Here is a 16,228-nt window from a genome sequence, read left to right on the forward strand (position 1 = left end):
TGAGCGGATACGTGCAGGGAGAGGGCTCATGGAGAGGGTGAAGAGAAGAGGTGATAGGCAAGTACCTTGTGGGACGCCATTGTTGACGGGGTGGGCAGTCGAGGTGAAGGGAGGGAGGTGGGTGATTTAGCATCAGTTGGCGAGAAATGAAGAGATCCATATTGCCAACTCTTCCAATTGACAACCACTGTTTGCTTTAAATGGTGGTTCTTGTACACTGCTACAGGGCCAAACTCATTTAAATATTTTGTTTTCAAGAGGCCATGCTTCTGCAAGGATATAATATCAATTTTCAATATAAATTCTCTAAACTGTGAGTTCTGCCGATTAATATTTCAAGCCCTGTATATTCCAAGAACATATTTTTTTTATTGGAAATTCTGCACACCTGCTTGTTTCCTTATCCTGGTCCTACAAACTAAACTCCCTGTGTACACTTTTCTTCATATAACTTATATCTTGCAGATTGAGGTAAGGTTTTTTTGAGGAATTCTTCTCACCTTGATTGTAAATTCCAGACTTTGGGCCTCATTACGACCTCGGCGGTAGCCATGCCGCTATTGGCGGCATGGCTGCCGCCGGAATCGCGTCCGGGTCCTCAGAATGAGTTATTACCAGGCCATTCCGAGTTCGGAAGGCCCGGTAATTCCTCCCTCCAAGGACCAGGACCCGGTCCTTCCCCATTCCCATTTCAGCCCCCATAAGGCTGAATGGGAATGGGAGAGGGAGCAAACAATGGGCCATTACGAGTTGGCCCGTTGTTTGCTCTGTCTTCCCCTCGCGGGACCCGGTAAGCACGCCTGGTTTGACCAAGCGTTGCTTCCTGGTCCCGCGAGGGAACCTCGTAATGAGGCGGTACGGGGTAAACGGCGCCGGCACCTTTTACGGCGCGGTTTACCCCGTACCGCCAGGGTCGTAATGAGGCCCTTTCTCTTTTGTCCATCTGTCTTCTCTGTCTCCACCTTAACTTTCTTATTCCCTTCAGGGTTGACATTTATTAGCCAACACCATTTGGCTAATAAATATGTTAGTGAATGTATATTTATTACATGTTACATATGGAAGAGTCAGTCCTTCACGATTGTTGTCAACCATTAAGAAGATAGGTTCCTTGTAAGAATGTCATTCTGCATGTCGACACACAGGCAATGTGTTCTTTGAGCATGAGATGGCTGTCACCACATGCCCATTATATGTCTATCTTCCTATAGTCTCTTTAAGCAGGCAATGGATCTATATTCTGTTTCCAGTGTTAGAGTGGGCATTTCTTTCTCAATTTTGAAACTCCCCATTCAATAGCAAATCGTCTCTTGACTTGCCATTACAGACCCAGCCAGGAGATGCCTTCTATTGGCTATAGCGTACAAGCAAGAATGGGGGGCAGGTGCACTAGGTCTGCACAAGTCCAGAGCGTCCCAGTATTGCTTGTGCATGCGGCTTGAAACAAGAATTGTGTACTCTTGCTCAGTGTACCTTGGCATATCATATTCTTTGACAAAGTCAACTAAAAAGCCTGTGCTCCGATATCTCAGCAGAACTTTTAATATTCGAAATTCAAACAACCTTCACATTTGTTTGTTTTATTTTATGAGTATTGTGTGCGTTCCAGTGTCCATAATATCATTGCTGGATGAATTCAACACATTTTAAGATGCCTTGCATTTTTAAGCGAACTCGAATTTTTTGATGGTTCATTAAACTGGTTTGACAAGCATCTAGTTCGAACTTCTGGCTTCTTTTAAGATTGTTTAACACATATTCTATTCATAGGTATCAATGTGAAACTTATAGCGGTGGACGTGTGTTTTGCACTGCATGTGCTTTCTGAAGTCCAGTTTTTTAGTTTGTAAGAGTATTGTTTCTGTGCGAAAATAAAATAAAAGGAAACATAAATAAGGCGTGTTAAAGAAAAGGGCTGATGGTTTCAGTATCATGTGTTAGTATCACAAGACCATTCTTACAAACTAAACTACTGGCTTAAAGAAAGTACGGCCAGATGTGACTAGTTCAATGCACCAAAAATATGTAATATCTGCCTGACTGATCCAACAATCATATTGAAGACACAGATAAAATCACACGAACAAATATGAAGCCAGCTTGAGTTACTCATATTACACATATTACTGTCATCTACCTAAACCAATGGATGTGATGACCAGCTCTTGACCCAAGGCCCCGGATCACTCTAAGAAAGGAGATCCCTTGTGCTTAGATTAGGGGCTAATGGTACATGTGGTAAGTGCATGAGGCAGAGATGCACTCTTCCTATGTTGAACATGTACATCAATGTAAACAGACAGAAGTGCACTGTTCGTAGATTCGACCTATACATCCATGTAACTAGGTCAATGAGCAAGATATTCATTACTGGTAAGATGGGTAAAATGGCTCAGCGGGTTAAATGCTCATTCCTGTGATCTGTCTTTGATCTGCAGGTCGCAGGTTCGATATCCCGGCAAAGCTAACTCAGCCTTTCATCCTTACGAGGTCGATAAACGAGGACCAATTTTGGTTGGATAATAATATTAATGTGTGTAAATATGTCAAGTGCTTGAGATTAAAGCACTGTATAAAAAAACAAATTGGTATTACTACTTTTGGATCCTCTCACGGAAAACGAGAAAGACATGGAATCATCGCCAATGCCCAGACATGCCAGTTTGTCAATTGCCCTCTTTGCAAATAGCACACATTCACAGTGTCAGTGACTGATTCACTTCCAATTTCTCTTATGCCAGAGATCACATGACTCCAAATAGTTGCTCATATTAGAAAGTGCAGCACTTACTATGTTAAGCCAGGCGAAAGTTTTCAGGGTTTGAAATTTCATTTCCTGAAAAGAGAGAGAAGATTTTTTTAAGTCCACGCCCAAGACAGTTATGACAAAAATATAAATGTATTTGCCTTCAGTTTTAAGTGCACGCACTTGGTGGGGAAATGATTTCACGTTTCATCAATATTCAACATGGTGGCACTGTGTGATTCTTCAGGACTTACTGGACGAAATATCCTCTACACAAAACCATTATTGTATGCAGTGATAGCGCATATGGTCATTTGCACTTGCCATGGGGTCCAACGGGTCTCCAAAATGGGGATCAACTGAAGGGTCTGCAAGACTCTAAATCATGCGGACCCTTCCCGTTACCCCATGCTTACTGCATGGAGTCTGGTATTTGCAGTAATATTTGGTGGAACTACCACCGAACTCTAAATGAGCCCCTAAATTCACTAAGTATGTTCATGAATTTGTAGGAACCCTAGCATCGGTAATGCTAAGATTCGTATTTGCTTTAATGAAGCGTTGCTATTGTCAATTTTTGATATGCTTTCAATAATATGTCAACTATTTTATGAAAAACAGAACATTTTGTTGAACCTTATCAACTAATAAAACCAAAAATCTAAAATGCCCCTATTCACTTGCCAGTGGAATAACATTGAATGCTAATTTCTAGGGCTAGTGTATATGCTATTCATTTTTGTTTTTAATTGTAACACTGTTAAGTAGTAAGTAGCTGTCAGTATGCAACAGCGGGTGTCTGGAATTCGGGAATCCATGACATCATTAATGTTTTTAATATGGCTTCAAATGATTTGAGGCACAGTGCTTCTGCCTTAACATTACAGTTGTTTACACAAAGAGCACCAAGCATTTGCCACAAATGTAAGCCTCTTGCCACAGACATATACGTAATTAATTGTGTCAGGGTCTCAGTCGTTGCTAGCAGGGACACAATCAACTCTACTAGCCTAAAAGCCTCAATGGTCATTTTAGGGATTATTTAGATGTGTTTCTTACAATAAAAAACCAATGAAGACAAAAGCACAAATGTCCGATAGAAAAGCTTTGTTTGCCCGCCTTATCGGATCACATGGAGAATGAGCATTGTTTAGGCAACTCAAACAGGGAATTATTTGGAATATTTCAAGAGCTCATATTCATGCTAGAAAAGGAATGGTTGTTTCGTGCAGAGGGGACCTGGCCTAGCAATTCGGGCACAGCTGCTCCCATTGGTGGCAGTACTTAACTGATTTGCATATGGCTGGATCGCTTTGGAAATGGCACAGTTGGGCTAAAAGATGGTGGTGTGGAAGGTTACCCAGAGCAGCACCAGTGGTTAAGATTAGTTCAAAACCTTCCACTGATCATGTTTTTGGTTATAGTTTGTCTCCCTATGTGAGAGAGAGTATGCCCAGACATGGGTCCCTTCCTCGCTGCCATAGGTAACCCAGCTGCACCTCACTGATGAGGCCCAACAAGGCTGAAACATGTTTGGGGTTGCTTGTGAACTGAAAGAGTCGCTTCAGCCCTTTAAGACAAGGTAGCAATACAGTGAGATGAATGGGGATGCAGAAGTTACTCAACATAAATGATCAAAACGACTAAGGTAGTTGGCAAAAAGGTTAACTGTTTTAATATCAATTATCTAAAACAAGTAGTTACAATGCACATCATCCTACATCGCGCAGCAATCTCTCAATTTACTTTAGAAAAAACAAACATTATATATCAAAAACTCGTCATGAATGACGTGAACCTATGTATTTACTAACGTCACCCTACGTGGCAAGCTACTAAAACCTAGTGGTAAATGTGATAGGCTTAAGGGGAACATCTACATATACTTTCTATGGGATACCAGGATGTGATTGGATCTCTAAGGTCAGATGGGCAACTAAGCCCCACCCTAAAACAAGTCACTACGAGCGTCACTAAATACACAACGTCCCATTGGATCTATAACTATAGGGTTCTTAATCATGCAGCCCCCTACAATTGGTTGGCACTCTTGCATTCGTCAGTACTTTTCCACCCACGTTAACAGCACGCAGGCTGGACTTCCAGGTGCTGGTGGGCTGGTCATAACCATAGCTTCCCACCAATTTAGCATATCGTCCATCATCACCTCAGTGGTCTGCTGTTAATTAAGGCTTTGAACTTGGCCATGGAAATGTTCCTTGCTCTGGAGAATACAGGGGTGGGAAGGCACGCTCCGCTGTCATGCGTAGGTGTGACCGTCGTGTTCGTCCAACTTCATCCATTCATGTGAATGAAGACCACAAAATCGAGCTCTAGTGCATTTAAAATACTATTTTTTAATAGACCTCTGACATCTTCCTTGTTTTGTCCGTGCCCTCTGAACAGGATTTTTGTTCTTTCACACGATTTGTAACTACTTTCTGCTCATCCACATCTGATAAGACCTCGGCTTCTTGGTATCCATCCGAACTCGCCTTTCTGAGATCTGCTTCTGTAATTCAATTGCTTTTTCAGATGCGACACACTGGAAAAAGAGGCCTTCCCTAATTAAGTCTAGCTCTGCTATAAAACATCGTGGAAAACATCCATACATTACTTGATTCCTATATGTATACGTTGGTGCTTGCCGCAATCTATTCACTACATAGCCAGCCTTAAGAATACTTTGTCTGCTTGTGTTTCGTTTGCGTATTTACACATATAAAATGACTTAATATCTTCATCATTTCTGTAGCATATGTTTCTGCATCTTGAGCCCAAGATGTCACTTATATTTTGATACCTTTTTGATGCCTTACAGAATGTTTTCATTCCCTTGTCTTTGCATCTCTTCCATGTATGCCAATTCAGTTTAATTTTTTTATTTATTAAAATTTGTAAAGCGCCAAACTGCCCTGGGGCATCGTGGCGCTGTGAAGAAGGCTTACTTGGTTACATAAGAGCTCTACATGACGTGCATACATGAATGTTACATAATATATATGCAGTTACAGTAAGTGCTTAGTAGTAGTTACATAGGTTGGTGGGCAAGTAAATGCTGCCAGCCACATCATACATGGCGGCAGCTACAAAGAGTTGTGTGGTCAGTATAGGTAGGCAAGAGCATGGTGCCCGCCACATCTTGCTTGACGGCAACTACAAGCATTTGCAAAAGTCATAATGGCTGGGCATATACATGGTGCCAGCACAAGGTGCATGGCGTCAACAACATATAGATGCGAGGTATGAGTCGATAGGTAGGATTGAGGAGCCAGGCACTAATATAGAAGAAGCAAGCTACACATAGATGCAAGGTTAATGCCAGCAATGAGTGGTAGGGGCCAGGGCCATGTAGCAGGCACATACTACTATGGAGGCAAATCAACGAGCAGTAATGTGGAGCGAGGTTCAAGGTATGGCTGGCACGCACTTCACACACTAACTGGGTGGGGGTCATACAGGAATACACAGACAATCAACTCGGGGGAGGGAGGAGATGTACAGGCAACAACAGGGGGTGGGAGGGTTACATGCATACAGGCAACAACAGAGGGTGTGGGGGGCATACATGCATGCAGGCAACAACGGGAAGTGGGGGGAGAGTTACATGTATACAGGCAACAACGGGGGGAGGGTTACATGCATACAGGCAACAACAGGGGGTTGGGGAAGGTTACATGCATACAGACAACAATGGGGGAGGGTTACATGCATACAGGCAACAGCAGGGGTGTGGGGGGAGGGCTATATGCATACAGGCAACAACGGGGGTGGGGGAAGGGGTACATGCATACAGGCAACAATGGGGGGGCTCACCTTACGAACCGAGCAACGAACAGGGTGACAAACAGGGCCTTACAAAGGTGGGCCTTTGGGAGGAGGGCCAGCGTCCACCTGCCGGCATCGGGATAGGCCCTTAACAGCAGGCCACAGACCAATCACGTTGCAGCAGGAGCTGTGGTGGGTAGGCACAAAGGAAAAGAAGATTTGTGTCACCATCTTGGAAGGTGGTGGGAAGCATATGGCCCTGGTGAGGCAGTGCACAATAACACAGTGAAAGTCCCATAAATCCATAGTGCGCACTCATCGCGAACGTTGTAATATGCTGATCGTAATGCAGTTCTGCAAATAAGCGATTTTCAAGTGAATACTGGCATCCTGCTCCAAGCGGAGCATGCTAGTGTCCATTTTAGCAGCATGAGTCCCCCATGCCCAACGCAGCTTCATCTGATGGTGGAGTCCCCAGGAAAGAGGGTGAAGGAAATGCAGAGAAGGTGGAAAGAGGAATGGAATCACAGGGTGACAAACAGGGCCTTACAAAGGTGGGCCTTGGGGAGGAGGGCCGGCGTCCACCCGGCTTCATGTGTGTCATCACAAATCTGCTTTTTCACTCATTGATTCTGCTTCTTCTGGGATTTCATTAAAGTGGCCATCATACGGTATGGTTTACTTTTTTTTCTGTTTTTCTTAATGGGAACCTTGCCTCCAAGATTCTCCTTGGTATTGGTATTTTCACTGGGACTGTACGTGTCTCACATTCTGGTTCCCAACATATAGGCAATGTGGGCGAGATGGTTGCGGTGGGGGTTCTTGGCTCCTCCTCCACACTCCCCCCTCTGGGCGATTCATCGACCACACTCCCATCCTTTTTTACATCCAAACATCCCCGCCTGAAGAAATGCTTTCCCGGAACCCATATCTTTACACCTCCTTTCAGGCATCCGGCTGATTTCACATGCTCATCTTTGTTCCATGTTATGAGCATGACCTGTCCACTTGGACTGCAATTGATCCATGTTCCCACATACTTCTTATGGTTCTTTGGGTATAAGAACTTCGTTCCTTGAAGTGCATGGATATGTAACGCTCACCTGATTCCCACGGAGGCGCAGGTCTGGCTTCGAGTGCTGATGCTTCTTCAATGGTGAAGCGCAGGACTCTGAAGACGGACAGGAAGGGCCCCTCTCCTCTGGCTTCTCTGGCTCGCAGGAATATTCCCCTGTACGTGAAAAGGGAATATTACCTACTGATAGAGTTATGCTCAAGCCTCCCACTCTCTTCCAACCCTCCACGATAACCTTCCACGATTCCCCGTGAAGTCTCACCTTAGGGTCAGGAAGGATGAACTCTCCATCCTGCTTCTGATGCAGGGGCGCGTTGAAACCCAGTTACTTCACTGGATTGAGGATTGATGGGAGTTCAGGTACGCTTGACTATTCAGGTAAGGCGCTGTAAAAGTTCTGTTGCAAGTTCAAAAGTCCAAGCTTAATAATAATGTTCATTGTCTTGTTGCAGCAAGCGCTAATGCTTATGTCTTTTTCCCCTTAGGGGCTGGATTTCGGAATGCCGGAGATATGGCGCCGACCCGAAGTGAAACGTGCAGTTCCAGTAAATGACAGGTAAGTTCTGGATGAGCGCTCGGGTAATGTCTTTGCATTCGCTCATTCAATGTTTTTGTCTTTTTTCCCCATAGGGGCCGGGGTCCGGAAAATGCCTGGAAGCGGCAAGACCCGAAAGGAAATGGGAATGACCCAACAGGTAAGTCTTAGAAGGAAACTGAGCTTTTCCTATTTCCTTCCTTCTCTCACCTTGTTCTTGTCTTTTTCTCTCTAGGCTCTGGGAAGTGGCTGTGGATCCGGATGATCGCTGCTGAAGATGGAGGCGTCCAGGATAGGTGAGTGAAATGCAGCGCTGCAGCGATCGTAACAAAATGCTTTTAAAAATGATGTCTTCCTTTTCAGGATCGTCGGTGTGATGTCTCCGTGGTGCTGATTTAGCAGGTAAGGTCTTTTGTCTCCCTTTGCAGGTGACCCAGGATACTGACAGGCGTGGCTGAGGTCCAGATGCAGGAGCTGACACGGTGAGCGTCCAGCTGCGAGGAGCAGAACAACGCAAGGCGTGAGTTGCTGATCGGGCATGGTTTAAATAGCCTTGGAAGAAGTTCCAAGTGTGTATCCTTCCACTGTTCAGGTATGTATCCTTCCCCGACCACACCCGGGTGGAAAGTAGTCCCACAAGTAAAGTAGTTCCATTCAGGCCTCAAGAGGGCCTGGATGTAGCAGAATGGTCTGCATCAGGTAAGTGCACATTAAAACACTTGAACACATGTCTAGCATTATGAGCCAGGCGCCTAAGGCGCCAGGACAGGGGTCCAACATGAGCCTGGCGCCTAAGGCGCCAGGACTGCGTCCAAAGGGCTCCAGCTTGGGCCCGCTGGCACTCCCCTGGGGGAAATGATGCCTGCCTCTGGGGTTGCTGGGTCGGACCTGGCTCCTTGGAGGTAGGCATCATGACAGTACCCCCCCTCAAGGCCCCTCCCAAGGTTCTTTCCTCCAGGGGATTTGGCTTGTTCGGAAATCTCCGGTGAAACCTTTGTACTAATAGAGGTGCGTGGACATGGTTACTAGGCTCCCACGATCTCTCCTGAGGTCCATATCCCTTCCAGTCAACAAGATAGAAGAGTTTTGACTTTACCACCTTGGAGTCTAAAATGTCTTTGACTTCGAATTCTAATTCCCCTTCAATTTGAACTGGATCTGGAGGCTTGGACAATCGGGTTCCTGGTTGTACTGGCTTCAAAAGTGATGCATGAAAAACTGGATGAATATGCATGTTGGATGGTAGATCCAGTTTAAAGGCCACTGGGTTGATTATAGCCTTGATGGGATAAGGTCCTATGAATCTGGGATTGAAGGTTTGCGGGCCCTTGAGGGGTAAATGTTTAGTTGCTAGCCATACCTGGTCTCCTACTTGGTAAGGAGGAGTTTTACTTCGGTGCAAATCAGCGTTTTCTTTATACTTTTTCTTGGCTTGCTGTAAATGAATTGCAGCTTCTTTGAAGGCTCGGGTTATTGTGGAATACAGATGATTTACTGCGGGCATTTCCAGGGTCAGAGGTGGATCTAGGTCAGAGGTCCGAGGATGGTGACCATACAAAGTATAAAAAGGGGTTTGTCCGGTTCCAGAATGCACTGAGTTGTTGTATGCATATTCTGCGATCCAAAGAATGTCTTTCCAATTCACCTCAGATTGGTGTAACATGCAACGAAGATATTGCTCGAGAGTCTGATTGGTTCTCTCGGTTTGTCCGTCGGTCTGGGTGTGGTGGCTGGTGGATAACCGCACATCTATTTGTGCTAATTGGCAACACTTCTTCCAAAAATGGGAGATAAATTGACTTCCAGGATCCGAGACTAATACGGAAGGGAAACCATGTATGCGAACTATATTCTCCAGGAATTCCTTGGCCAAGGTGGAAGCTGAAGGCAAACCTTTTAAAGGGATAAAGTGGGCCATTTTGGAGAATAGGTCCACAATTACAAGGATTGTGTTGTAACCAGCACAAGGAGGCAGGTCGGTTATAAAGTCCATTGACAGGGTGTGCCATGGTGCCGGTGGAATATCCAAGGGTTGAAGTAGGCCGGCTGGCCTTTTCTTTTGAGCTTTGTTTTGGGCGCAAATTCCGCAAGACAGAACAAAAGACTTTGGCCCTCATTACGACCCTGGCGGAAAGTAGCTGACCTGATCGCCATAGCGTAAATAGCGTTTCCGCCATTGCACGACGGAGTAAAGTGCGGCTAATTCTGACCCATCGGTCACGAGCACTACGCCATGGCGGAAGTGCAAAGTCCGCGATGGCGGAAATGTCCCCAAAACGCCCCTCACCGCCGTCGTACGGCGCCCTAGGTGCAATTCCGCCACCCATCATAGCGGTCACCGTAATGAGCGGCAATCGGAAAATACGGTGACCGTAAATATACGGAAACGGAACTAAAAACATGGACCCGGAACGGGAAACAGCACACCGTACACCTATAAAATCAGAATTCCCACACAACCGTTAAAAATACTACCCTGAGACACATCCCAACCCGTCATCCACCCTAGTGAAAACAATAAAAATGGGAAAAGTAGCGAAAAAAGCGTGCGACCGCAAGCGGCAGGTCCTCTTCTCCCGTGAGGATCTCACCGTGCTCACAGAGACCCTCCAGGAGAATGCTGCCGTCGTCTTCTCGACGCAAATGACCAGGACGGCACCTGCGAACAAGAAGGCCATATGGGCCCTGGTGGCACAGCGGGTAAGTGCGGTGGGGACCGCACCCCGCAACCCACAGCAATGCAGAAAGCGATGGGACGACTTGCGGATACGCGTACGGAGCATACTATCCGCCAACCGTAACATTGCCACAGCTACCGGGGGAGGATCGGAATCACCCATCAAGTTGACCCCCTGGGAAGAAATCTGTGCCTCCACCATTGGAATGGAGAGCATAGAGGGAGTCGGAGGGATGGAGAAAGGAGTGCAGACATCCGAAGAATCAGGTAGGTGGGCCAAATAAAACAATGCAAAATCCACAATGTCCAATCATGTGAAGTACCATGTGTCCACATAGTGCATCAGAAACACATGTCCAGGAGAACGTCCACATACATTGGCCTGATAGCGCACTTTAAAAGTCACATTAAATACATAAATAATTAAAAATCTCAAAAACACCCTCTACACGTGCAGCAGGCACACCCTAACTGCAGGCTGCAAAACAACTGCATCCTCAATCCACACAAAAATGAAACCACCTCCAAGGCCCTGGCCCAAATCACCCTCAGGTACCACCCCAATGCATGTGATACATTGCCATTCCAATTTCCACAGACCCATTAATAACGCTCGCCCTCCTTTACTCCACCACAGGGTCCGATTCAAACGACGAGCTCCAGGACACCCCTACCAGCACACCTGCAAAGAGGGCTAAGACCAACGGCCAAAGACCCTCCACCTCTGCTGCACGGATCAAGACACGGCAGCAGCACAAATCAAGTGGCAGCACACAGGAGGGGACTTCAACAGGCACCCCAGCAGCCAGCATGCCCACAACAGCACCACCACAGGTCCCCCCAATGGATGCCACAGAAAGCACTGCTTCTGGTGGCAGCAGCACCATAGGTGACACTGCATTAATGGCAGCATGCTCCGACACAGAAAACGGTGATGTCGATGTAGGATCCATCCATGACCTGTCTCAATCCCCCTGTTTGTTCCATCCCGTACACCATGAGGATACCACGCAGGGGCACCCACAAGACGACGACTGGCCATCCCCCACAAGCCCTGTGTCAAGGCAACATGAGGTGATCAGCCCCTCTGTGACACCACCGCAAATGGCCATGGCCCAGCAGAGGCAACAGTCCCTCGACCAGGTGATCGTGCAACAGCAGCAACTGGCCACGCTCCTCAAGGACCATGCTGATGAATGTGGGGGTACTAAGGCAGCCATAGAAACATCTACTGAGACACTTAGGGCAGAAATGGAGAGAAGTACAGAGACACTAAGGGCACAAATGGAGATAAGCACCGAGAGCCTGAGAGTACAAATGGAGAGAAGCACCGAGAGCCTGAGGGGGGAACTGCATGCGACGTCCAAAGACGTATGTGCTGAACTTGCCGCTGTGCGCCGTGTGCTCACTGAGCTCTCACAAACCCTTAGGGACATGCATGGACGTGAGCAGGCAGAGACATCATCCGTTGCAAGTTCCGTCCAGGGCAGCCCCCAACGTAGATCTGGGAGGAACCTGCGCTCCACAGGCAGGGGTGCCCCTGATACCCGGAGAGGGGGCTTGCAATAGCGTCTGCCCACTGACAATGAGCATCTTTGGACACTGGTGTTCGGGGGGGGGTAGGAGGGTGGAGGGGGTGTGTTGGGCTTACTTGGGTGGCGGGTCGATGGGGTGTGTAACATAATTTCACATATGCTATAAACATTTCACAATCATCCAATGAGATGTGTGGACATTGATCTTTGTGTACGAGGCCTTTATAGGCGTACAGTCCATATTGTGCATGTTCCAGACACACACAGTGCCACAAGTCCCGTGTCCATGTATCAGCCACCAGGCGTGAGTGCTAGAAGCATGAATCTATAATAATCTGACGAATTTCACGGCCCTCCTGTGCCTCGCGGACTCCTTGAGGTGCTGCCACATCCCCACCCTCATCATGACCATCTTCAGGTGCTTGCAGTTCTGCGTCAGGGGGCATGGGCACATTTCTACGTACGCACATGTTGTGTAGCATGACACATGCCATGACCATCTTTGCAACCTTCTCATGGCGGTACAAGAGTGCCCCGCCAGACCTGCTGATGCAGCGGAAACGACCCTTCAGTAGGCCGAATGCCTGTTCTATGACTACACGGGTACGTGAGTGGGCATGGTTGTAGTCCTCCTCATGCTGGTTCTGTGGGTTCCGGAGTGGTGTAAGGAGCCATCTCTTCAGTGGATACCCGGCATCACCTGTATGTGGACAATAAAGGATGTTTGTGGAATGACATTGCTACGTACGCATCCCCCCCCCTTCCTGCCAGGTCATTGCCGCATCACATACCCCACATTATCATGCATGAAATGAGACTCACCGAGTAGCCAGGATCTGTTCCCTGCGTGTCGCTCCATGTAGCGTGGTATTGTAGAGTTCCTCAAGACCATAGAATCATGGGTTGATCCAGGAAATCGGGCACAACAATGTGTAATGATCCTGTTGGAGTCACACACCATTTGTACATTAAGAGAATGATATTGTTTTCGGTTGCGGTACTGGGCCTCCATGGCATGTGGGACAACCAATTCCACATGGGTGCAGTCGATGGCACCAATGCAACCCGGTATGCCGGCAAGTGCATGGAATCCCACTTTTGTGTTCGTAATTTCCTGCTCCGAGCGTGGTAGAGAGATGTAGTCGTCTGCGTGCTTCAGGAGGGCATCGAGCACTTGCAATAGTGTCCGCGACAACAGTGGCTGTGAAATGCCATGCAACTGTCCGACTGTGTGCTGGTAGGTGCCTGTGGCCAGGAAGTGGAGTACAGACACCACCTTCAGTAGGGGTGGGATGGCGGTTGGGCTATCTATCATGCTGACAAGGTCAGCGTGTGTCATGTGCACAATGGCGGTTATGGTGTCCCGGTCCAAACGGTAGAGGGTGTGGATCTGCTCATCAGTGAGGTTGAACGGATGTGCTCGGTGGCGTGGGATTGCGGGCTGCCTGCGTGGTGGTAGTGGCTGTGCTGGTGGGCCTTGCTGCCCCTGCCTTGCCCTCCTCCTCCTCCTGCGTCTCCTCTGTGCGGCCGGTTGTTGTAGTAGTTGGTGTTCGTCTTCTTCTTGAAGTTGGAGTACTTGCAGTGCTATCAGGTCCCCCAGGGCCAACATCGCTAGTCCTGCCGGTAGCATTTTGGAGTGGGTGTGGTTGTGGGAGGGGGTTCGGTGTGCAATTTATGTGTTTTCAGGCTGTATAGCCTCCACCTGTGGTGATTCATTCCACCTGTGCAAGCTGCAATCCCCTTTGGGCGAGCACGTCCCGCACACAACGCTGCAATTCGACGCATGCCATCTTGCTATTACAATCATGTATTTAATCCCGATGGCAGTGAAATATTGGTTCATATGTTCATTCTGCTATGGTCCCATTGTTTCACATACTATCTTTGCAGTCGCGAACAAACTTGTGAAGGGTCAGTGGAATGTAGTACTCGATTAACGGTGGACCCTCATGCAGCACTGTACCGCGGTTCACCGACGGGCGGGGCGTACCATTTGTGAGTGAAGCCAGTTGCCATTTTCACACACTGACGCACTACATGGATGGATTTGTGATTTCAAGCGGTCACAGATGCCTTTTCGACGTGATGTTGCAAATGAGGAATTCGAAGGACAGCGCTTTCGGTTTTCAGCTAGCGGCGAGGAGACGCCCACAGGTCTGACTGCAGATATAAAGTTCTATTGTTTAATGTCCTTGGGACGGGGGCCATGGCGAGAATGCAATGATTGATATGAATAGTATGGGATGCGCAATAGCGTAGTGGACGATAAGGCCGGACGTTCCCAAATACATGTTACTTCACAACACTGGATTTCCGGGCTGGAGCACAGTGGATTTTGCAGATTGCATTACGCACAGACTCAATGGAAATTTCACATGTTATGTGAGTAAATAATCAGGCGTTTTCATACCGGGATGAGGGAATGATGTATGGATGCATGGACAGATGATTTAATAGAGAGTTTGCCATGTACATGGCTTTTTGGAATCTATCCACTTCCCCTGCGCTATGTGATGCAGGGCTGCCATAGTGGGACCATCGTCTATCAGCCCTTGTTGAACCCTCCCTGTCTCGACGCGCCTTCAAACACTTGTGTCTATGCACGTTACTAATCCCATCTAATGGATTCTGTTTTAACAGACACATGCACACAAACACTCGTTTGTAATAGTGTTTTCACCTCGATTTATATAGTTATGATTCGCAAGTGATTTTTGGGTGGGAATAATCCTTTTGAGTGGGCTAGCATGCATATGGCTGTGGATTTAGTGTGATCATTGAAGTGAGTAATTCAAATGAAGTTCTGATGCCCATACTATTCTTTTTCATTTCATTTGGGTGACAGGTATCTCCTCCCCTTTTGCCGCTGCCATCTGTATGCCACTCCTGCAGATGGCTTTTACTCCCGACACCTGCTGCTTCGTGTTAATCAGTGGAGCACCATTACGATCTTATGGGACGATCGCCAATGGGCCACATGCCCTTACGCAGTACTAGTGGCTAGGAGCAACATATCGACCTTTCAGCTGCACTAGTGCCTACCTAATGGGACGGCCCTGCGGTTCTAGGGGCTTCCATGTTGCCTTTTTGAACGTGAATGTAGCCCCTGTGTACCATGAAGGAACAGGGCGTCACACAAGAAGAAGCTGGTCATTTATTGCGGATGCAGCCCACAATAATGAAATATATTTTGGAGTTCATGACCTAATAGCTGTATGGGCTTGGTGATTTTGTTGTGCATTAAATTTTGATTATGATATTGACCGTGTAGCGTTATTCTTTGCAAGTAATGTAGCATATTCCTATATGTGGAGCGATGTATTGTGAGAAGATCTGCATTGGGTTCCGGCTTCTGAGTATAGTTGCGTGGTACTGTACTGGGCGCGTTTGCCTACGAAGCCCAGTGAGGTCAGGGATAGGGGCTGCCATTATGACTGTTTTAATGATGTCATGCTCAGGGGCGGGGGATTAGCTTTTGTGTAACAGATGCCGGTCAGCCAGGTGGATTGGTGGAATGATGTGATTATCAGAATATGGCTGGTCACAGGTGCCTGTGTTTGCGTGCGTTTCTTGGAGGGAGACTGAGGTCATGTCCATTGGAATAGCTTCTGTATTCGTGCCATCTGTGCCCTGCAGCTCCCATTGGCCCCTCTTGAGATGAGCCTGGCTGCTCAGTCACTCTGCCAACTTGTGTGGTACATGCTTATGCTGATGGTTGGTTTGTTTACTGGCAGGAGTACAGGGCTGGTGCAGTCTCACTCAGGATACTGCTTTGAATGTTGCCTTACACTGGTGTCAAGCGATGGGGGGCCTGTTTTTGTTTGTCTCATATTTCAGTTCATGTTGCTGTACTTGAACCTTCACATGCCTGTGCTGCATCAGTACGGCAATG

General features: G+C 47.3%; 1 protein-coding gene across 1 annotated transcript in view; it reads right to left on the minus strand.

Moving 5' to 3' along the window:
• Window positions 1-16,228, minus strand: part of LOC138528305 (5-hydroxytryptamine receptor 3E-like) — a 482,037-nt gene that overhangs the window by 299,572 nt on the left and 166,237 nt on the right. Inside the window, exon 3 of the mRNA XM_069639783.1 lies at window positions 2,792-2,836. Within this exon, the coding sequence (XP_069495884.1) occupies window positions 2,792-2,836 (45 nt within the window). The remainder of the gene's footprint in view (window positions 1-2,791; window positions 2,837-16,228) is intronic.

The sequence above is a fragment of the Ambystoma mexicanum genome, chromosome 1q (genome assembly GCF_040938575.1).
Source record: "Ambystoma mexicanum isolate Mex_15411 chromosome 1q, UKY_AmexF1_1, whole genome shotgun sequence".
In the NCBI taxonomy this organism is placed as follows: domain Eukaryota; kingdom Metazoa; phylum Chordata; class Amphibia; order Caudata; family Ambystomatidae; genus Ambystoma; species Ambystoma mexicanum.